We start from the raw sequence: 23,871 nt of genomic DNA on the forward strand, positions 1-23,871 counted from the left end.
GGAGTCATCAATGAAAATGAAAGAGAAGATAGCTAGAGTGAGGATGCACTATGCAGGTCCTTGCAAGTGAAGACAAGTAGCTTATACTTGATGGGATGAAGGGATGCATAAAGAGGGGTAACAACACGTTCAAAGCAACAGGCTTTGTAGAACAAACTTTCAGCAGCATTCTGAATGGATCTGAGCAGGGCACGACTGCAGTGTTCAAGTCCAGTGAAAAGGACATTGCAGCAAGCAAAATGTGAGCTGATGAAAACCTGGATGAGTATTTTAGCCACGTGGAAGGTCAGGGAGGGCTGTGTCTTAGAGATGTCAGACAAAGAATTTGCAAGATTTAGACATAGTCTGGATGCAAGGATGCAGATAGAGGTCTGAGTCAAAGGTATTGCCCGAGTGACAGGCAGAATGGAGGTGTTGAGGACAGCGACTGAGAAAACATGTCTAAAACAGACCTTAATATTTCACCACCTCCAAAAAAGCAAACAAAATCTCTCCCTCTCTACTATTATATAGTATCAGAAGCATCCAGAGTACTAGGAAGGTGGCTTCCTTATTATCATAGAAATCCAAAGACAAATAGCCGTTTTCCTTTTGTCTCATATTTCCTGTTATCTTCCCACCACAACTAACCAAACAAGAAGAAGAGTATTGCACATGGAGGAGATATTGTGTCTGTATTAAAGATCTTATTTTAAAAACACCAACAGCTGATAACCCACAGACAAAGCACTAAGTGACCAGGAGGTAGAATAATTTCATAATTGTGAAGTGGGGAGGGGGGGGGCTGTGTGCAAGAAAGAGAGAGAGAGATGCTAGCACTTTTGCAGGAGGTAGATTAGAACTAGCAGAATGCATGAAGTAGTACATTTTGAAGAGGGATTTGAAAGTAGAGCATATGGATGCATGCTACACTCGGAATAGGGAAAAGTAGAAAGCAACTTGTTAGATGGTACAAGTACAGGAACAGAGAAAAACATACATTATATCAATGATAGCCAATGGGTTTCCTGCTTGGAGAGTAGTAGAAAACAGGAAAAGCAGCTCTTGCCTAGCTTCTCTTACAATTTAAAGACCCTGACAAATAAAATGTATGTGCAGTTACAGGAAAAAAATAAAAACGCAAATATTTTGCCTCGGTGTAATGGACACGAGCCATCAGGCCTCTTTGCCAGGATCAAACCCACCAGGGCCATCAGCACCAAAAGCACAATCTACCTGCTAAATTCTTTGCTGAGAAGGGCCACTGGGGCAGCCCACCAGAGGATGTCATGCACTAACCCAATATATTACATACATGCCTCCAGATAATTATTGGCCAACTTCACAACTGAGGGCCTCTGCACTCTACCATAACATTATTTATTAATTATAACTATAACCACAATAATAATCATCAAATAATTCCAGCAAAGTTTAATTAATCATAGCATATTATAAATGTAATTTCATCAGTTTCTGACGGGGGGGGGGGGAGATTATAGGGCAATTCATAATAGACATGTCTGCAGTTTCTAGGCCTGAAGTCAAACAAACTACAATAAACATTGATCCTCTATCAGTGATTCCATTTCATCAAGCTACTAATTTGTCTGAAGAATGGCACACTATAAAACTTAAAATCACACCAAGAAAAGCATCTTAGCAAATATTGACTCATCCTGCACTTTGATTAGTACTGACACAGCTATTCTGAACAAGTCCCATCTAAGTGTTTTAAGGAAGAGCCAGAACAGATTTGTCATGAACAAATCATGCCAAGCAAACCTAATTTCCTTCTTTGACAGGGTTACTAGCCTAGTGAATTGGGGAAAGCATCAGACATGAACTATCTTGATTTTAGTGTGGCTTCTGTCACAGTCTCACATGATGTTCTCATAAGCAAATAAGAGAAATATGGTCTAGATTAAATTAGTATAAAATGGGTACAAAACTGCTTGAAAGACTATAGTCCAAGAGGAGTCATCAATGGTTTGCTGTCAAACTGGGAGGGTGTATCTAGTAAGATACAACAGGAATCAGTCCTATGTCTGGTGGCACTAAATATTCTCATTCATGATTTGGACAATGCAGTGAAAAAAGGATGCTTATAAAATTCTGGAATAAACTTCCAAGGAAGACTGTGAAATTCCCATCGTTGGAGGTTTGTAAGAACACACTGGAACACCACGTGTCAGGGAAAGTATTGGTTTACTTGGTCCTTCCTCAGTACATACATGAGTCTGGACTTGACCTTGCATGGTTCCATTCAGCTTTACATTTCTGTGATTCTAGCAGTTTAAATCCTATTTTTTAAAACACTACGCATAGCATAGAAGACGCTTCCATGTAAAAAACAATCAACAGGTTCCTGGAATCATCACTCATGTGAGCATTCCCACTGATGTTAATAGTGTTACATAAGGGAGTGCGAGTATCCATGAGGGTAGGTTTCAGGATTGACACCATATTTGATTTATATGAAAATGAAAATTACATTGGGAACATTTTAGAACTTGTTACACAATATTCAGTGCAGAACAAATGACAAAAGTAGTGAAAACAGAAACAGATGCCTTGGAGGAAAATCTAGGATTCTTGGCATTTCCATGATATGCCAAAAACTAACAGTCAGGAACATCCCATCCTTCTGATAACCACTGTTATTTTTCTTCTACTTGGAGTCCATTTGCCATTTTATCCACTAGTGCTACAAACCTATATTTTATTTCAGTGAAAATGTAAATGCACATGGAAATGTGAAGTTACTGGATTATTATTAGTAAGGATAAATATTTTTTATAATCTAACGTATTATATCTTTCACCCATGTGTGTTAAAAAAAAGAAAAAATAATGAAAAATCAAATGCTATGTTAAGGTTGAAAAATCAAAATATCTGTAGCTAGGACTAGAATTAGAATCAAAGAACAGAACTGAAAGGGACTTTGAGAGGTCATCGAATACAGTCCCCTGCCCTCATCGCAGGACCAAGCACCATCTAGATCACCCCGATAGATGTTTATCTAACCTGCTCTCCAATATTTCCAATGATGGAGATTCCACAACCTCCCTAGGCAATTTAACCACTGTGACAGTTTGGAAATTTTTCCTAATATCCAACCTAAACCTCTCTTGCTGCAATTTAAGCCTGTTGCTTCTTGTCCTACCATGATACCTTAAGAAGAATATTTTTTTCTCCCTCCTCCTTGCAACACCCTTTAAGGTACTTGAAAGCTGGTATCATCTCCCCTCTCAATCTTCTCTTTTCCAAACTAAACAAACCCAATTCGTTCAGTCTTCCCTCATAGGTCATATTTTCCAGACCTTTAATTATTTTATCTTTTCTGGACCCTATCCAATTTCTCCACATCTTTCCTGAAACGTGGTGCCCAAAACTGGACACAAATACTCCAGTTGAGACCTAATCAAGACAGAGTAGAGTGGAAGAATTACTTCTCATATGTGCAGGAGCGGTCTGAGGCCGGCTGTGGCAGCTGGCGCCCCAGATGGAAGGCACAACTGGCACGCCCACCTGCGCCCACCTGCACGACCGTCAATGGCCGTGACATAATCATCGGGTGCCCAGGTGCCCCGTGACATCATCATTAGGCGCCCCAGGCCGGTGGCGCCATAGGCCACTGCCTAGTCTGCCTAGGATCACGGGCCACCCCTGCATGTGTGAGTTAAGACCACTTTCAGAATTTTAACTCAGCTTTACTGCATACATATAGTATTTTCAAGTTCCATTGTCTTGTACAGTAAGCAGCCTAGTATGTTTTTAAACTTTAACATTAGATGTTTGCCCTTAAAGCAGTGGTCTCCAACCTTTTTACACCCAAGATCATTTTTTAAATGACAGACCAAGCCAAGATCTACCACCCCCACCCCTTCCTTGAAGCCCCGCCCTCTCTATTCTCCTCCTCTCCATCACTTGCTATCCCCAATCCTTATACTGCTGCTTTTTTTTTTTTTTATTCTTCTGTAGGAAGAGGTTTTTCCAACATTTGGCCTGTCTATACTGGACCAAATGTCAGGAAAAAAAAACCCTTCTTTTGGAAGCCACCTTATTCCTTGTGAAAAGAGGAATATAGGGGTGACCAAAAGAGCCTGTTTGCTCTTCCACTAAAAAAGCGGAAGAACAAACGCAACCCTGGATGCAGAAGAGTTTTTCTGGGATATCTCCAGAATCCTGAAAAACTCCTGCAGTCTAGCTGGACCCTTGCTGAGACAGGATGTGTAGGCTCTGGGGTAGGAATGAGGGATTTGGGTGTGGGAAGGGGTGAGAGGTGCAAGCTCTGGGAGGAAAACTGGATGCAGGAGGAGGTGGAGAAGGGGACACTGGCTCAGGGAGGGGGCTCCAGGCTGGGCAGTGTTGGGATACTAAGCAAGCCACAGGCTTGCGGATGTGAGAGTGCAGGAATTTGGGTTGGGGTATGTGAGGGGCTGAGGGCATGAGGTTCCAGTGTTTGATAGGCTCAGATCTAGGGTCTGGGGAAGGGGGAGTGCAGGAGTGGTTGTGGCCAGATGGGGGCTTGGCCCCAATTGTGGGTTTGTTGGCCAGGCTTCATTTTTAAATAGAATACTATGTTAAACACAAAAAGTTTCTGCATTGTCTTTATTTATGAGAATGGCAGGGAACCTGCCTTGAGTCAGGGGTCACTGACCCATAGAAAAGTCATTTGGGAGCAGGGGACACAGTACTGGGGAGGAGTGTTAGTGGGTTCTGGAGCAGGGCACAAGGTGCCAGTGGAGGCAGGGGAGAGGGGGCAGGGTGCCAGGACAGGTTTCTGCAGCAGGGGACAGGTGCTGGGGGGGACAAGTTTCTGCAGAGGGGAGCAGGGGGACAGGTTTCTGTAGTAGGAGACAGGGTGCCAGAAGGAACTGGTTTCTGCAGGGGGGGCAGGGTGCTGGGGGACAAGTTTCTGCGGGGGGGGGCAGGTTTCTGCAGCGGGGCTGGGGGGGCAAGGGAGAGGGAACAGGGGGCCAGGAGGGCGTGGGACAAGTTTGGGGCAGAGGAGAGGGAACAAGATTGGGGGCAGGGAGTTCCCTATACCAGCCACGGAGGGAAGCCTCTGACCCGCGCTCCCTCCGGACTGACCGCAGAGCAGCCAGGCTGGAGCGAAGAAAAGCGGCTGCCCAGCCAGCTGGCCATGGTGCTCAGCCAGGGTGCCACCAAGCTCCAGGTGGGCAGGCGCAGAGGGGAAGCCGCCCAAGCAGCTGGAGCATGGTTCAGCCTCCTCTGGGCTGAACGCCACAGCCAGCAGGCCAGGCAGCTTCTCCTCTGCGCCAGCCCACGTGGAGCGTGGTGCACCCTGGCTGAGAACCATGGCCAACTGGCCAGGCAGCCGCTTTTCTTTGCTCCAGCCCGGCTGCGCTGCACTCAGCCCAGGGAGGCTGCGCCTAGCTCCAGCTGTGAAAGCCACAGTCAGCTGCCCGGGGTTGTTTCAGCCCTCCAGACCTCCCAGCTCCCACCATTCCTCGCAGCTACTCGCCTGTGTTGTTGCTTAGTGAGGCAATCTAATGTAAATGTACTGCACAGGTGCGCAGTTCAGAGAGGGCTCAAGAGCTATTCTTAGAGCCCCTGAGATCTACCGGTAGCTCACAATCTACTGGTTGGTGACCACGGCCTTAAAGTGTGTATGGGGGATGGAAGACCCCCCCAAAAAAAGAATACAGAAATAATCCTGGGCTATTCTGCTGGAAACCAAATAAGGGGTTTCAACAGATCTCTGAAGTTCCCTGCACAGCAGCAATCTGGCTTGGACCTATGCTAACCAACATTTTAGATGCAGATGGCTTAAGGCAGGCTTTTGTAATATTAGATATTTTTACATAAGGAAACTATACTGTTCAATCAGAATTACAAGATTAATAAACACCCTTTTCATAAGGCAGGCAGCCTGCCAGCTCGTTTCTTTCCCCCTCCCCCCCACATCTATGCCCCTCATACACATACATCTGTACCCATAGAGCAGCTCTGTGGAGGCAGACTGGAGCCTAAGACCATCCTCACCAGACATAACAGTTTCATAGTTATTTAGTTAATATCTTGAAGGCAATTTGAAAAATATCCTCAAACTCCTCCAATTTAATTTTTCTGTGAGAAAGCACATTTAGCTTCTCTGCTTTAATATCTTCCAGAACAGCCTGCGAGGATGTAAGAGGCTTATTATTGCCATTAACTTGCTTAGTTAAGCTATGATAAATGGAGTGTTTAAGCATGAAGAAACGGCATTGGTGAGGCAGGATATTTTTCTAATTTAAAACAATTTTTTTTAATAATGGTTGAGGTAAAAAAGAGGCAGTAAAGGATAAAACCCTCTGTTTTGTTTTGTCTTGAAATTTACCTTTAGGCTGCCAGAAAAAAAACAAAACAAAACAAAGGAAAGTCCTCTGAACCCATATTCAGAAAAGGCTTTGAATTATTGCTTAGCAAAGGCAACAGCTCTTTCTTTGAATGACTTATGCCAGATATTTCTGTCTCAGGACATTTCTAAATAAAGATTTACTGTACCCTGACTCTACATCATGGGCAACCAATTTAAAACCCAAGTACTATGATTCAAATCCTGCATCTATGCACTATGCTCAAATTCACACTGCAACCAAGTAAATCTTCCTCCTTTTGCATTTTCACCTACCTTCCTATGGACCTTGTTATGCTCTAAATTTACTGCCATATTCCATTCAAGGTTTTCTGCCCTCCATGTCGTCTTTGCCTGCACAAGTATCTAATTAGCTAACATGTAAATTTACCTTGCTCCCTAAATTCTTTATCATTTAACTCAAAGCCTTCTTAAAGAGGCTTTTATTTCTTAAATCCATTTACCATTAATTTTGCTAGTGAAAACAAAGACACAAACAGGTGAATTGATATGAGTGGTAAAGAAATTAACTGAACCTACAATTATACATTAAATATCCCTGAACTACCCCGTGTAAGAGGAACCTTCAGACCATCAATTTTAACAATAGCTTTTTTTTTTTCTTTTCAAAACATGATTTGTCCCCTGAAGTTCTAATGTTCAGCTCCCAGTCAGTGTGATACCAATGCCAGGCATTCACAACTGCTAGGAAAGCACCTGGAGCAATGGATCTGCTGTTGAAGGGGAAAGCAGGTGACTCATTTGATTTGTATTATTAGAACTCAAAATAAAACCTCACAGCAATTGGGACACAAACAGTGGGGCATTTTAGAATGTAAAAGGTCTATTGAGGACAATTTTCTCAATGCTGTTATTTGAAGCATTCAGCATGGAGTGCAGGGTTCACTTATTTTAAAAAGAGAGACACCTCCTTGAAATACTCCTTTCACAAAGGTCAAGTTACCAACTTTACACAACCAGCATCTCAATATTTAAAATATACTGCCTTGTCAAATACCAGGTAGGTAGCTTATAAAATGTTTCAGATCGTTTAAAAGCAGAGCTAAGAGATCTGTATTGAAAGTCTATTAATGTGGGGATTTAAAGACACAGAAAGCATTAAAATGAAAGAAGTGGATACTTTGTCAAAGCCATCTGTTTGCTAGAAAGCATGAAATCTCTTTGTTTTCTAAGGCAGGAAGATAAATGTGTATTTATGAGCTCTATCACCCCCACATTGCTGGAATCTGAAGTCACTGTTAAAATGGCAGGATTACTGATGACTAGCATTCACAGAGAATCTGTACACTGCTGCCTCAACTGTGACACGCCAGAAATCCCTTGAGCTGCAGTATCTTCATAGAACAAGTATAAACTTAGCAGGACATGTACAATGATTTTTAAGAAATCAAACCTGAATAGAAATGGAGAAACAGCCTCTAAGTACTTTTTACATCACAGAAATACTCCATAGGCTGCCCCTTAGCTGTGCAGCCATTCTGCTTTGCTTTATCTGTATAAGTACCGCACTGAAGACAAAGAGTATTTGTGAGCAAGACTTATGCGTTTATGTCCAGTTCCACTGACTGCTGACATTTTGCTGTGCTCCATGAAAACACAGTCCCTGCCGATCTCACCCCTTGGAAAGAATTGAGACACCACTACATAAGAGAGACGGAAGCACAAATGCAGGACACTTAATACACAATTACATAACCTTACCTCTACACATCCAGCAGTCCATCAGAAGGGGTGGAACTACAGCACTTGAATTTTGAAGGTGCCCATGTACTTTGTGTTAGTAAGAAAGTATGGGTTCACAATGTAAGAACACAGTGCTTATTCTTTGCAGTAATAGGAAACTAAACAAGTTCCTTGATATGGTTTTCAGTAAAATATTTTATAGACTGCTAGTGAAATCAGTAGAATATTTGTTGGTAAACATCTTAATTAATAACTCAGGCTACATCCAACTCTACTTTATTTTTCTTTTCAAATCACTTCCTCCCTTGAGTCTCAGACACAAACACCAGTCTTTAGCAAAGATTAACAGATCAATCTGAAGATACCACATTTCTTCCATCATCTAAAATGCCCTCATGTTAGCACAGTATATCCTGGCTACTAATTATATAGCCATAATGAACATGTCTTATTGAGGATACCGGAAACCAGCGATGGGAAACAAAGACTAGTGAGTGGGCCGCATGAGTGGCTCTCCATCTCAGTGGCCACGAGATTCAAATCCAGTGGTGGGCAACCTGCAGGCTGGGACCCATTGGGGTTCCACTGCCCACACATACCCCTGTCTGCCCTATCCCCCCAGTCTCTTGCCTACTAGAGCTCTTACCTACTCATTCCTCTCCCTCCCAGCACTTTTGGAACACCATGAATCCCCTTCCCTTCCAGAACATGAAGCTGCAAATCAGCAGAAGACCAAGATTAAGTTACTTAATTCAAATTCAAACCTAAGGGCTTTTTAATTTTATATTTTGCTTTCTGAGTATCAGACTAGCACACTGCGTATGCAAACGAAGTTGGATTATCCACAATTTATCACAGAAATTCTCATTCTGAATTGTTACGCCAATTTGTGACAGTACTTCCTTTAATACTTTCTACTGGCCCTATTCCCTCTGTAATGCCGTCTACAAGCAAGGTCAACATTATAAAACTAGTCTCACTAAAATTCCAAAATTTTAAATTAAATCTGTCCACAAAAACTAATTTGAGGTTTGTGTGGTATTTCTGCAGACTGGTCTGTCCGAATTTATTGATTTGATATACAGATGAAGGGGACATAAAAGAGATGCCTGACATTCTTTCTGAACCACATTTATTCAAAGGATAAGAAGGAATATCCCGTTGCATAGGTTCATCAAATTTGCTATGTATTTGCCAATTCACTGTCTGTTTTAATATGGAAATTTCTACTGAGCTATAAAAGAAAGCAAGGCCAAGAGCCAAGGTACAAAATTCTTCTAAAATTATAATTATCTGCACTGCAGTGAAAGTTAAGACAAATTATACTCACCTGCAAGAGGGAAAGGCATTGCAATACAATAAATTTTGTTCCAAAATTAGCACCACAGTAATTTGTATAGATTCAAGAAGGAAATGATTTAGATCTCAAAATATCATGATTCTGGAATTTCCAAAGAAAATGGCAACCCCTTCTTAGAAATCTGTATTACTTGTTTCTCAGTCTCACTCAAGCTATTGCAAAATACCTGAATGAGGAACTTTATTTCCTTGTGGCACTGATAACGAGGTGAGGTGCAGCCATCTAAAATATCCATCATATAGTGCAAATATTTCAGATAAATAATTTATGGGCAGCAAAGTGCTTTCTATGACTGTTTTTGAATTGTTCATTGAATATTAAGCCAAAAACCCCTTCAACGTGCCATAAACTTCTCTTCTATATTTAGAAAATAATGAAATTAAAATCAACTACATCAATTTTAATTGACCAATATATTGTTGGGTAACATGCAAACTAACTAAACAATGAATTTTTAGACTCTAGTTCTTTTCCTTTCTTCCCCCTTACAATGATCTCTCATTTTCTGCTGGGACATTCTCTTCTTTCCCCTCTCCCGGACAGCCCGCTAAAGTCGTCCTTCATCTTTGTTCTGCATCTCCTCCTCCTCCTGTATTTTAGGTCTTCTCATGCTGAATGAGACTGACTGCAGAACTAGAAAAGAGGTATTTTTTGGAGAGAAACATGCAGGCTCCTATTGCAAGCCTGACAATTTGCCCACTCCTACAATGAACTTGCACCATAAAAGACTCTGAAATAGGCATTTTAAAACTGAGAATTGCTCATTTCCTGGTGATTATTAGGAAAACTGGGGAGGACGGAAGGGATTTCATGCCCAAAGTTGAGAAAACAGCATGATGAGAGAGGAAAGCAAGACTATGCCAGCTATCTGCTGAGAGTGGCCTTCCAAAGCATAGACAGGTATTTGAAATTGAGCCTTCTGTGGAAACTCCAGGAAAATGAAAGATTTAGCATTGTGCTGAGCTCTTTGCTAAAACAACATGGGTCACAGAATGCCTTTCTATATTAACTACTAGAATGGCAAAAATAAATTTACCAATTTTAATCTTAAATCTGCACAAAATGCCAAATTCCATAGAACAAGAATCACTTAAAACCAAACTTACCTGTATAGGCCATGTTCTTAGGGTTTCCATAGGGAGCCCCAGGTTGAACGGGGCTGTAAACAGGATTCATTGCGGAAGACTGAGATTCTGGAGGAGAAAGAAAAAAAATTAATATGACGGTCTGATTTTTCCTCAACACTAGTCCTCTGTTGAACAGTCTTTGCTTGTACTAGATGCTAGTGCTGCCGTGCTATTATTGAAGAGACACAGAGCTGCAAAGAAAAGGATTTACAATTAGGTATTATAACTAGATAAAGCATTTAATTCAAATTTCAGATCTTTCAAATAATTCCCTTCAATTCCCTACAAAAGCATCTGGAGTGTAGGATAAAATTAGTCTTCTACATCCCCACCTTCCACAGTTTCTGCAAATTACTCCTGAGCATCGGGGAGCGGGGGGGAGGGGGGGAGAGGGAGAGGGGAATCAGGATCCTGTTTCTACTGCGCAATAGGGACAGAAGTGAAGTGCACAAAGAGCACTAATTCACTTGCCCCATTGGGGGGAGCTAATGCTGTTTTGGTAATGAAAAAAAAACCCCAACCCAACCAACAAGACGCCTCTCAAAGATTAGTTGGTAAAAGAGCACTTCCTGCTGGTGATACTAAGAGCTGCTAGGGTTGCCAGATGGTTTCAACAAAAATATCGGACACACTTGACATTACATCACAATCTATATTACATCTTATTTAGAAAATACCGGACATTTATATTTTCTCAATTTGTTTCCCGAACAGAAAGCTCAAATATTGGACTGGGTCAAAACCGGACACCTGGCAACCCTAAGAGCTGCAGACAAACAAATTCTCAAGTGGTTTACAGAGTGCCTTGTGCCTGGAAACTAATCTCCTCTGAAACGTCTTTAAAAGACCCCTAACATTACTCCGTCATAGCACAGCAATACTAAGTTATTGTTTATTGAACATCAGTGTGCACAGCACTATTTGAAACCACCACAGTCACTGCCCCAGACATAAAATGGCCAATAAGATTTTTTTAATGACATTTATGCTCATTATCTCTCTAATATAGATGATTAAAGAGAGCCAGGTTATCTTTTCCTAAGCTTTTATTTAGAGGAAAGCAAGGAACCTGGGAATTTGTGTCTAGTAACTGTCAGTTAAGCAACTGCCCAGTTAATTAGCTTAATGAAGCACATTCTCAATTCTGATTAATGGAAAAATCAGTCATTAAGCTTTATTAGGCAACTCATTTGTCTCCATCGCTATCTTGTGACAATTTCAAACAGGGAGCCCACCACCCTTAAACTGTCTTTTTAAAAAAATATCTATTATTTACACCTCATAAAATAAAACCATTCCTTTGAAACTAGTCTTTCCCGATTGATGTGCAATTTGTTAGACCATTAACTCCTTCAGTTTCACCTCAGGATAGTAAACAAGTCAAATGTTAAAAGCTAGCAACAATTGGCTTGACAACAATTACTGCTTAATTAATTAGCCTTCCCCCCATCCACAAGTTAGCTCAGTAGAAGGGATTCTGTAACAAGAGGAAGAGTCTAGGGATGCCAAACATGCCAAAGGAAAACATTACAAAGAAATGTATTTACAACACTGGAATAAGTCAGTGCTCAAGAGGCTTCAGAAATACACAATGGAAAGTTTCAGATTAACAACCAACATCATTACAAAAACCTACTTAAATGAAATGTTATTCCTGGGGATCTGCACAGAGTCATCAGGACAGAGTTTACGGTTCTCCCAATAATTGGCATTTGCTCCTCTTCCGCTCAGGCACTATTTTGTGGTGTTATGGCTATGCTCTCTACACTTAAATCACTACAGTGTCACAATTGCAACTGTGCCACAGTAGCATTTCAGTGTACATGCTCATGCAGCGAGGAGGGTAATTTTTTTGTCACTGTGGGTTAGGTCAGCTTAAGTATGTCATTCAGTGGCACGGGGTTTTTCACACCATGGAGCAGCATAGCTGGGTTTACTTAATGTTTTAGTATAATCCTGACAAATTATAGCGACACAGCAGCACTACTAGAGTTAAAACTACATCATCACTTCTCTTTAAAAGTCAACCTTTCTAAAGCGGATAAGCTTTGCTCAATTCCTTTGAAATTTGCTTTGCCTCAGGAGGGTGTAGGGTAAGGTTAGTGACCCAAATGTGGGTCTTTTGAGCTGATTTTCAGTGATATAAGCCCTGAAAAAAATAGCCATTTTCAAAAATTTTCTATGTGGATTTCTTTCTCTCTCTCCCCTTTTCAGTGAAGAAATTATCAAACTATTTATGAGATGCAAGTCAAGATGGTCCTGCATTTTATCAAAGTTTTATCCCAAGGTCCCATATGGCACTAACTCTTTGGGGGATGCAAACTGAGAATGGTATTTAAGAAAATGTATTTTTTACCATGTACATGTACCCATAAAAAATGGCTGAAGTGTTTCCATTCCCACCACTTCATATGCTTTAAGGATCTACTCTTATCCCTGCTCTAAATCCAAACACTTACTCAGGTTGCTTTGAAATTTGTATTTTTCATGAAGCATAAAGTAGCATTTATGGTCTTAATTTGAAGTCATTTAACTAAGGGGTTCCTTAGATACAGGCGTATGCCCCCTTTAAAAATTCCTTCTTGTACTGTTAAATAAAAAGGTGCTAATGATGGGATGAAACAGAGACCTTATATGGGTGGCTAGGAAATCAGTCTTCAATTAACATAACTAAGGATAAGAATCACAAGCCTTCACCCTAGGACCCCAGGCATTTTGAACTAAGCTGCTGGGATTTGCTACAATTTATAAGGCCCTGTCTACCCTACAAATTTTGTTGACAAAAGTTATGCCAACGATCAAAAAATACTATTGTTGCATCACAAAAAGAACTATTGTTGCATTATCAGATGTGTTGTGAGCAAGACATGAGAAGTCATTCTTCCGCTCTACTCTGCACTGATTAGGCCTCAGTTGGGCTATGTCTAGACTGCAGGCTTCTTTCGAAAGAGGCTCTTTCGAAAGCATCTTTCGAAAGAGCCTCTTTCGAAAGATCGCGTCTAGACTGCAGGCGGATCTTTCGAAAGAGAAATCCGCTTTTTCGAAAGAGAGCACCCAGCGAGTCTGGATGCTCTCTTTCGAAGACGGCCTCTTTACATTGAAGAACGCCTTCTTTCGAAAGAGGAGCTTTCGAAAGAAGGCGTTCTTCCTCGTGAAATGAGGTTTACCGCCATCGAAAGAAAAGCCGCGTTCTTTCGAAATAATTTCGAAAGAACGCGGCTTGAGTCTGGACGCAGGGGAAGTTTTTTCGGGAAAAGGCTACTTTTCCCGAAAAAACCCCTGAGTCTGGACACGGCCTTGGAGTACAGTATTGTGTCCAGTTCTGGGCACTACATTTCAAGAAAGATGTGGAGAAATTGGAGAAGGTCCAGAGAAGAGCAACATGAATGATTAAAGGTCTAGAGAACATGAGCTATGAAGGAAGACTGAAAGAATTGGGCTTGTTTAGTTTAGAAAGGAGAAGACAGAGGGGACATGATAGTGATTTTCAGGTATCTAAAAGGGTGTCACAAAGAGGAGGGAGGAAAATTGTTCTCCTTAGCCTCTTAGCCTCTGAAGATAGGACAAGAAGCAATGGGCTTAAACTGCAGAAGGGGAGGTTTAGGTTGGACATTAGGAAAAGTTCCTGTCAGGGTGGTTAAACACTGGAATAAGTTGCCTAGGAAGTTGTGGAATCTCTGGAGATATTTAAGAGCAGGTTAGACAAACATCTGTCAGGGATGGCCTAGACAGTACTGTGTCCTGCCATGAGGGCAGGGGACTATACTCTATGACCTCTCAAGATTCCTTCCAGTTCTAATGTTCTATGATACTACAGCATGTTCACAATGGACTCCCGCTGTCAGCGGAAGGCTTCCACACTTGGTGGTCTATCATCAACAGTGATAGCAGTACACTGAGGGTTGCTACCCCACTGTGCTATTGCCACCTTTTCCAGCTAGGACTTGTGGGAAGATGGAGTGGATCACAGCCCACCCTGGTTACAGGATCAACGATCCATGATGACGTTTTTCCATCTCAGCATTCCATGAGCGTCTGACTGCATTGTGTGTCATTTTTAAATATCCCCTGTTTATTGTGCACCCACCATTTCTATCTGAAAAGATGGATCCGGCACTGCTCTCTACCGTTCTAGTCATGGTTATGAACATACAGGAGCTGCTCAGGCAGTATATCATGAACTCCAACTGTGACCTAGAAGCAGAGTTGCCTGACGTGGTGTGTATCACTAAAAGAACGAACGCCAAATTGCTTTTGGCAATCACAGAACAACTGCACACAGTGGATGTCACTTTTCCGACCAGGAAACAGCATTGAGTGGTAGTATCATATTGCTATGCTGGTCTGGTATGAGCAGCAATGGCTGCAGAAATTTCAGATGCAGAAAGCCACCTTTCCTGCAACCCTGCACAGAGCTCACCCGAGCACTGGTGCAAGGATATCAAAATGAGAGCTGCCCTCTTGTTTGAGAAGCATATGGCAATCACAGTGTGGAAGCTAGCGATTCCAGACTGCTATCAGTCTGTCACAAATCAGTTTGGAGTCAGGAAGTTGACCATTGGGACAAGAGTGCAGGACCATTAATTGCATCTGGCTATGAAGGACTGGGACTCTTAGCAATGCGTATGAAATAGTGGATGGCTTTGAAGAAATGGATGATATATAGAACTCAAACTCAAATTTGGCCCCATCATCTTGTGACAGAGTAAATCAACAGAAAGAGGTGCTTCTCCATGGTACATCTTCTGAACGAACATCAACACGAAATGGTGCAGGACAAACATGTCTTTAGGAACATGGGGCTATCCAGACCAAAAGATTCCAGTTGGGAATACTGAAATATGCATAATGATCCTGGAAGACCCAGCGTCCCCTTATTCCCATGGTTCATGAAGCCTTATACAAAAACCTGAAGAACAGCAAGGAGCTCTTCAATAGGCTGAACAGGTGTAGAATAACAGAGGAACGTGTCTTTGGCAGATCAGATGTGTGCTGCTGCTTCCTTTGTGGCTGGTAAAACCCAGATGAGGAAAACATTTCCATGATCACAGAAATGTGCATCCTCCATAATGACCTGTGAAACTAAAAGTGAAAAACTTCCCAGGTGTGAAGCACTGAGGTAAATCGCCTGGCTGCTGATTTTGAGCAGCCAGATACCTGGGCTATTAGATGGGCACAAGAAAGGGTTATTTGAATCAGGGAGGGTTTGAGGCAACAGCTTGATAATGAGCACCAGTAATGTGTATTTCTGTTCATCAAACTTCATTTGTCTTGTTTTGCCTAAAAATTCTGATGATTCCTGTGCAGGATTTGTACTAAGCAACTGATTAAACTGCAATTATACATTACCATATTGGTGAACTTTCAGAGCATCTGTTTTTAGTAAACACCATTAACACATACTTCCCACAAAGCCTTTTGTAAGATATTAGTGAAGGATAGTGTAAGCTCTCAGAGCTATGCATAAGTCCAACTATTATTTTGAAAGCTGTCTGAAAAGGTGAAGTGAACACAGTGCAGAGATGTAGCAGGAAGTTGCCAGGAACGAGGAGGAGGAGTTTGGAGAGGGCATGAAAAAGAGTTCTGTATTGGCTGCTAGGGGAGAGAGTACCTCTCTTGCGTTCTGGTATATCCACTGTGTGCAGCTCCTTTAACTTCTCTCAGCAATGCACAGTGTCCCATTTGTAGCCCTTATTACACAAGTCAGGAGAAATCTGCCCATAGGTATTGAAGTTCCTACAGCTGGAGTGCAACTGGGGACTGTACAGTCTCCTCACTCCCTATACGTGCAGATCCAACAACTCAGCTGGTCCAAATGGGAAAGTATTTTCTTCCTGGAGTTGCCAGAGTCAACTGGGAAGATGTAATGTGAGAAACAGGAAGTGGACTTTCAAACACTCCCAGACCTTTACAGGGGAACGGGTGGGTGCCCATTGTATACGGGTGCAGTTTAAACTGCTACCAGTGTAGTCAAGCTAGGAATGATGGGAGACCTGCTGGAGGCCACTTGCAGAAGAAACCCAAGTGCAACGTGAGACACTTTGTCTATCTAACTTGGCCATAAAGAGCTCTGCACCTGTCATTGAGGTGGGTATTTTTGTCATCAAAGCAAGAGTTTTATTGGAAGGAGGAGCAATGCAGTGTGTACACTCTTCACTGTTTTGTCTGTGTAGTGCAGATGAGGCTTAAGCTCCTGAGGGCAGTGGCTGTCATTACTGTGTTTTACAGGGTCAGTACAATGCAGCCCAAATTTCAATTGGGGCCCCCCGTGTGCTACCACATGATAAAATAGTCATAATTTATCAAACACCATTTCAAGCAATTAGCACACTTTTGGTTGTATAAACAGTAAGAACAAGCAGAAGAAATTCCTTTAGGTTATCATAAAAGTTTCTCTTTGGCACAGATAAAATGATTGCACTCACATTATGGGTTTGAGCATGCTGCAGGAATAGAGGTTTATTCTTCCTTCTTTTCCTGTTTGGTATGCTTGGCTTTTATTTTAAGATGGTGTAACTGAAGTTCATATTCATTCATTTCACATTAAAAAAATGCACCTAGTTTTAAATGTATTCAGGTTGGCTTTCAATACATTCCATGACACTATCATTTGCTTGTACGTTTCAAATTCATTACAGCATTTGCAAAGCTACAATGAAATAAGAATAAAACAAGATTAGCAAAATGAAGCCTGTTTTGGCATAGCATTTTGTGGCACTTACATGTGGCCGTAAAGTCACAATAGAAAGACTACAGAAATTAACTGTTAACAGGCAAACAAAAGTCTGGCTCCAATACATGCATCTTCAACCGCTTTTCAGTTCCCATGGCACTGATGCTTGGTTGCTTAGAAGCCACTCAGACTCTTTACCAAACAGTGGAAGTAGAAAGAACTCCAGAAGGAATGTCCCGGGAAGCATCTGCTGGCAAACAGCCTCGGATGCTTTCCTGCCGTAACCAGGTTACATTTTTATCTATTTTATCTTTCCAGCCAACGTGCATGACATCTTTCCATCACACTGGGAAATTAGTTCAGATGAAGTGTAAACAGAAATACAAGAGAGGTCAGCATCACATCACTCAGCAGGCCAATGTGTCAGTCAAAAGAGGTTTACTTGGGAGATTTCAAAGCAGTACACACAGGTCTTCTCTGTGCAGTGAATGCCGAGCTTGAACTTTCCATGCTGTTAAGTGGCTGCACAGTTACACTCCGGTGCTCTCGCCTCACTGAACAAAAGAGTACTTCGTGATAGCGTGATGAAATGAGTGTGAAGCTCTGCACTAGACACGGCTGCTGCCAAGTTATGAGAATTGACTGCTGCCGCAGTATTCCCCATCCTCTTGTCCAAGCCATTCGTCGGGCAATGGTTCCACAATGGCACTAGCAATTTAAAAATAACTTCTGCTTGAGTTTTTTAAAGATTGCTATGAATTACTATGAATGAAAAAATGAAAAAACATTACTATGAATGGAAAAATATGGAAATCTTTTTTCCAGTTTTCTTTACTTTGTGTATTTGACAACAATGTCGCAAATTTCATTGCATTGGGAATTTTACGCGCACACACAGTCCCACTGAACAATAGGACTACTCCTAGGCATGTATTTGCAGGATTGGGGCCTTAGGGTATCACCTTCCTTGGGTTTGCATATAACAACAAAGGAGAGACACATTTTGCGATTAGGATAACACTATGGAAAAATCCACAAGATTTGGCAAAAGGGACTCAGGGACAAGTACTAGTACCGTATCTGAAAGCACTTTCTATCTTTTGGGTTAATAAATGAGATATTAAATAGACAGTGTCCTTCTCAACCTATTTGTGAATAACACTCTGTTTATATTAGTTATGCTTTTAAATATTTATGATAGATATTTCTCTGTGTCTCTTGTAAGTCTAAATAAATACATCTGACACTTCAAAAGTGAGTGCATCATGCTCTGCGTGGATAATTCTGAATGCCCCAGAAATCTATTTAACTGTAGAGTTTGGGTCAAGTTGACTTTCCCATTGACATCCAGGAGACTGAGGTTCCTATGTGACTACATCACCTTCAGAAATGGTATTTATGCTCATAGGTCACTTAATGACTTTGAAACACATGGCCCCTTGTGCCATTTATTGGAATGGAAGCTTCTCCTTCTGAGTCTTTGTACAAACTAAAAATGATTGCTTTCACAAAATAAAGCACAGAAGTGACCGTACATACTATTGAAAGATAAACCAGCACTGAATACACTTTTTCCTTATTATGAAAAACACTTCTTTCAATTAATCACGTATAAATCACACTTACACTTTATTTAAGAAACAACAAATAGTCTGGTAGCACTTTAAAGACTAACAAAATATGTAGATGATATCATGAGGTTTCGTGGGCATAGCTCACTTCTTCAGTGACTGGAGTGTTGGATGAACTTTATTTAAATTCAGCACCAACGTGGACAGAAGAATAAATGGATATAAACTGGCCATCAACAAATACAGACTCAAAATCAAACAAAGGTTTCTAAACATCAGAGGAGTAAAGTTCTGGAATTGCCTTCCAAGGGGATCAGACAGGCCAACTGGCTTCAAGGCTGAGCCTAACAAGTTTACGGAGGGAATGGTATGTTGAAACTCCTTACTATGGCATGTAGCTGATCTTCAAATGGTAGCAGCAAATATCTCCAACGGCTGGTGATGGTACAGTATTTGGGGAAGGCTGTGAGTTACTACAGAGAATTCTTTCCCAAGAGTGTTGTCCACATGCTGAGGGTTTAACTGATTACCGTATTTGGGGTCGTGAAATAATTTTTCCCCCGGTAAGATTGGCAAAGATCATGGGGTGTATTCACCTTCCTCTGCAGCAGGGGGCACATGTTACTTTCAAATTTAAACAAGTATAAATTGTAGAGTCTTTGTAACTTGACGTCTTTAAATCTTGATTTGGTAATTCAGCCAGAGATCAGGGATTTATTGCAGGAGTGGATGGGCAAGGTTCTGTGGCCTGCAACATGCAGGCAGCCAGACTGGACTATCATGATGGTCCAATCTGACCTTAAAAACTATTGAGTCTATAATTGTATTCAGCTCAAGTCCTTCTAAAAATATGAACCGACCTTCTGACACTACATTAAATTCAAGTTCCAATGGGTTCCTGACAAATGCTGAGTTATTTGAAGGTTGATCCTCAGATGCATTTCTCCAAAAATACTTAATCAACTTCTGATTCATTAGGTACAATTTAAACCAGGGAATCTCTGAGGCGGTGCCTTTTTCTCTTCCTCAAAAAACAGACTGTATCCAGTATGTATGATCTCCGATACACATGCATTGGGAAGTGTCCTATAATTGTAACCTTTATTATAGTAACTAAAAGTTTGTTATAAATGTAATTAAAAGCAAAATATTTAATGTATTGAAGGTCTTAACAAAACACTGATCCTTGTTCTCAAAAATTCTGGTCAAAATTAACATTACCTCTTGTGTATTATCTCAGGTTTAAAAAAAATACCAAGGTCACTTTAGTGTAGAAATCAAAAAGTTCTGACCATCTCAGTTTAACACCAAAACTGATTTAGTCTGGAATTCTTGTTTGTACAAATTAGTATAATTTGACTATTCCTTTAACTATACTCCTTATGTTTGCAAAATTTGGCCTGGACATCTGTCCCTGAACTTTCTCTTCTTCAACTTCTCATGTAGGCAAATGCATTGACTCCACTTTTGATGAAACCCTCGTCTTTGCTTTCATCTCTTCTCACCTGGATAAATGACAATTCCCAATTTTTTCATAAAATTCCTCCTCTCCAAACTCTAGCACAATGATACTCAGACCTCAGTGGTCCAGGAGTAAAATTAACCCTCAATATTACCCAAAAGAGCCACAGTAGTGTGAATTTGTTGTTTCATTTACTATATACATACACACCCACTATTCTCACAGCAGAATGACTAAGTAATATTATTTTAACAATTACAACTAGTTAACAACATAATAAATGCATCTTGATTAATAATTAAATCACACATGTGCTGCAAAGAGCTGCAGAACACATAGTGAGGAGCCACTTGCAGGTCACGCAGGTCTGAGTATTACTAGCAAATATAGATCGCTGCTGCCTAAAATGGTATCAAAGCAAGCACAAATACATCTCACTGATCCACCATTAACTTCTGAGTTGAGCTCAGAGCTAACTGCCTTCCCCACAAACTAATACACAATCAGCTCTTCCAGCCTCGCCCCTCTACTCCCTATCTACCTGGCCCTAGCCTCATCTGACTTCACAAAATCTTGCTACTGCTTGTGTGATACTCTTCTCTTTCGCTGTGTCTGCCACCTGGAACAGCTTTTGTCTAGCTCTGTGGTTCAGGAACATTCCATATTTCTGATCCCCACTAAAAATGTCATTTTTTTCTTTAGCCTTGGGTCTACAATTTTTTTTTTTTTTTTGGCGTGTTGGTTAGGAGTGTGATTTTTCACTAATATAGTTATACCAGTACAATCCACAATTGGACACAATTATATCAGTATAAATTGTATGGTATCCCTCTTCTTATGTGCTTCTTATGAGTGTGGTACAACAGCCATGTTAGGAAGGGTGTATGTTTTACCTGTACTAGAAAACAAAGCCTTAATGATGCCATTCTGAGACATGGTTTCTATGAGAGACACTTGACCAAATCTGTTTTGCTTCATAGCTTTATTAGCATTATTGAACGGGCAAAGTTACAATAACTAATTTAAATAAGGACATGCCTTCTATTCAAAAGATTCCAATTTTAAAAGAATAGCTAAAAGGATACTACGAAGTTATCACAAAAATGGGATCAGGTTTACCTTATATAATCAGGTGGGTTAAACATAGAAACATGATGGGTAGCTAATTCAGTAGTGAGTTTTAAACAGCTGTTAATTATCACAGCTGCAATTATGTAAGATCTTTCATGATCATATTTGCAGTTCTGGACATGGATTAGAATATATATAGATGAGACTATACTTACTTTGTGGGATTTTTAATCCCATATCATGTTGTGTATGTATTATTATTTATTTATTATTTGTTGTGTGACAGCTTTTAGGCGTTCCATGACCCCATTGCATCAGTCATCATACAAACAAAACAAAGGTTTTCCACCTCACAAAGAACTTACAATCTAAGAATAAAACAGGTGGCTAGACAGAGAGAGAGGGGAAAGAAAGCATTGAGACAATACTGATCAGATCCCACACATGCAACGTACACCAGCAATATGGTTGCTACGGTAATGAAATGCTGTCTATTCAAGTGAAATCTAAATCAGAAGCAGATGTGGAAAGTATATGGATACTTTAGCTGATTATCTTCCCTCTTTTTAAACAATTGGAAACACACAGGCTGCCTTAAAGTGAGTGACTTCAGTAAAGCACTTGACATACAAAATGTCAAAGACCTGGTGTGGGAAATAATAGCAAGGAAAGGCCATAGAAATACCTTGCAAGTACACAGCACCTTTTACTCAAGCACTCTTGAAAATCAAGTCAGATAATACTCAGTTTACGTACTGGGAAGACCATGGGTTACAGAAGTTAAACCAGCAGGATTTAACTTTTTGAACTGAGTTCTCTCTTCAAGTTAAAATTTTTGGTTGTCACCCTCCCAACCCAGATTAAAATAGACACATACCAAAGTATGCTCGGCTGCTTACTCATAAACCTAACAGATACCTTGACACAACTTTCATAACATTACTTACATCTGCAAGCTTCAAATACTCAGACACTTGCCAATGGCAAAGTCAAGGATTCCTCAGCAGCAGCCAATCTGCACTACTAGAGAAAGGCCAATATCTACCTCTCTGCCCCTCCTCCCTTTGGTTTTCAGGGTGGGGGGAAGCATGTGTGACACTGTCTAGGGGTGGAGCCAGCAAGTAGGCACAAAGGGTGCCAGGGGCGGGGGAATCCATTCAGCCACAGTTCACTGACCCACAGGCTGAGCGGCCTGCTGAGGAAAGGCAGGGGTGGAAGGTGACACTCCTTCCACACGGGATTCACCTGGACCCCACTGTGTGGGGCTGGATGAACCCCTGCCATAATCACTCACCCTCCCAAACATTCCTCTATGCCCCTCACAGTGGGTATGTCCAACAGCTGGCAAACCTCTAGGCTAAATAGACTAGATCAGGGTCCCACAACTGTCACATAGCAGAATAAGGGAATTTTGATTCCCAGTCTCCTACATGGTACACTACCATGCATATTTCATCTGAGAGTGAATCTGACCAATCATGGGGGTTTCCAGGGTGGGGTGATCAGTCTGGGAGTGGGTTGTATGACCCCTCTAAGAACTTCCCCAGCCACCCTCTACCAATCAGGAGGGGCTTGGGCCACACAGAACCCTCCCCCCCCCCCCGAGTGGATTTGACCAATCAGGGAGAATGCTGGGGTTGAATGATCGGTCGGGAAGTGGGTCATACGACCCCTCTCAGAACTACCTCCATTGTCCTCTACCAATCAGAGCATAGAACTTGCACAGAAGTCCCACTGCTGCACAAAAGAGACCACCTTGTTCCACAAACGTGTGTTTTAGAAATCATGGAAATGCTGAGAGGAAACAGGGACTACTTTACCACCCCGTCAGAACTTTGTTTTAGTGCCGAGGGCCTTCAACTACATATGGAGAAAGCATTACATCAGTGACAGTTCCAAAAAGGAGGGAGAGATGAAGAGGGGCCCTTTGCCCCAGCTGCTATTGGATACGTCAGAATCCAAACCCAGCTGCTCACAAGGCAGCCCGATGCATGAGACGGACTTTTGTTGTTCACCCCTATGGAGGAAGGCAACTGCAGCTCACAGGAGTCACCAGCAGACAATGTGAACAGAAAAGAGGACTCACAGGCAAATGTGTGATTAAGAACTAATAGTCCAGTCTGGGGTGTAATGGGGAGTAAGGAACTGACCGGGATTGTGTAAATCTAAGAAATGAGCAGTGGCTCTCACTCTGCTTTCTTTCTGACAATTTCTCGACAGCTCAACGATGCGTTTATAAAGTGCTTTGAGAATCTTCACATCAGTAGTCCTGTGGGAGTAAATCTCCCTGCATCAGCTGTTTTTGCTCATATTGGACACACAGATCTCAACAGGAAAATCTGGAAAAGGACAAAATGGAAGAATGAACCAGCTTAGACTTCCTAATGGTGGGAAGTCCTGGTGCCCATTTTCACAAGCGATTTCACCCACAGGTAAAAGGGTGTGTTAAACCAAGCGATTAATAAAACTTGATTTCGTCAGCGTGTATGTGCCCCCTCCATAACTGTAACGTCTTTTACTAACACCATTAACAGTCATGTCTACACAGACGGGTCTGCTA

The 23,871-nt window shown here is 41.4% G+C and overlaps 1 protein-coding gene across 10 annotated transcripts in view; it reads right to left on the reverse strand.

Annotated features, from left to right (window-relative positions):
- FAM168A (family with sequence similarity 168 member A) overlaps positions 1–23,871 on the reverse strand; it is a 372,849-nt gene that overhangs the window by 190,879 nt on the left and 158,099 nt on the right. For 9 of the 10 annotated variants that reach the window (XM_075919566.2, XM_075919569.2, XM_075919567.2 and 6 more), the window contains one exon: positions 10,514–10,600. In XM_075919566.2, the coding sequence (XP_075775681.2) occupies positions 10,514–10,600 (87 nt within the window). Of the gene's footprint in view, positions 1–10,513; positions 10,601–12,170; positions 12,416–23,871 lie in introns of those variants that run through there. The other variant, XM_075919570.2, reaches the window with a different exon arrangement.

This window comes from Pelodiscus sinensis, chromosome 1, assembly GCF_052426305.1.
Source record: "Pelodiscus sinensis isolate ZL-2025 chromosome 1, ASM5242630v1, whole genome shotgun sequence".
Lineage (NCBI taxonomy): Eukaryota > Metazoa > Chordata > Testudines > Trionychidae > Pelodiscus > Pelodiscus sinensis.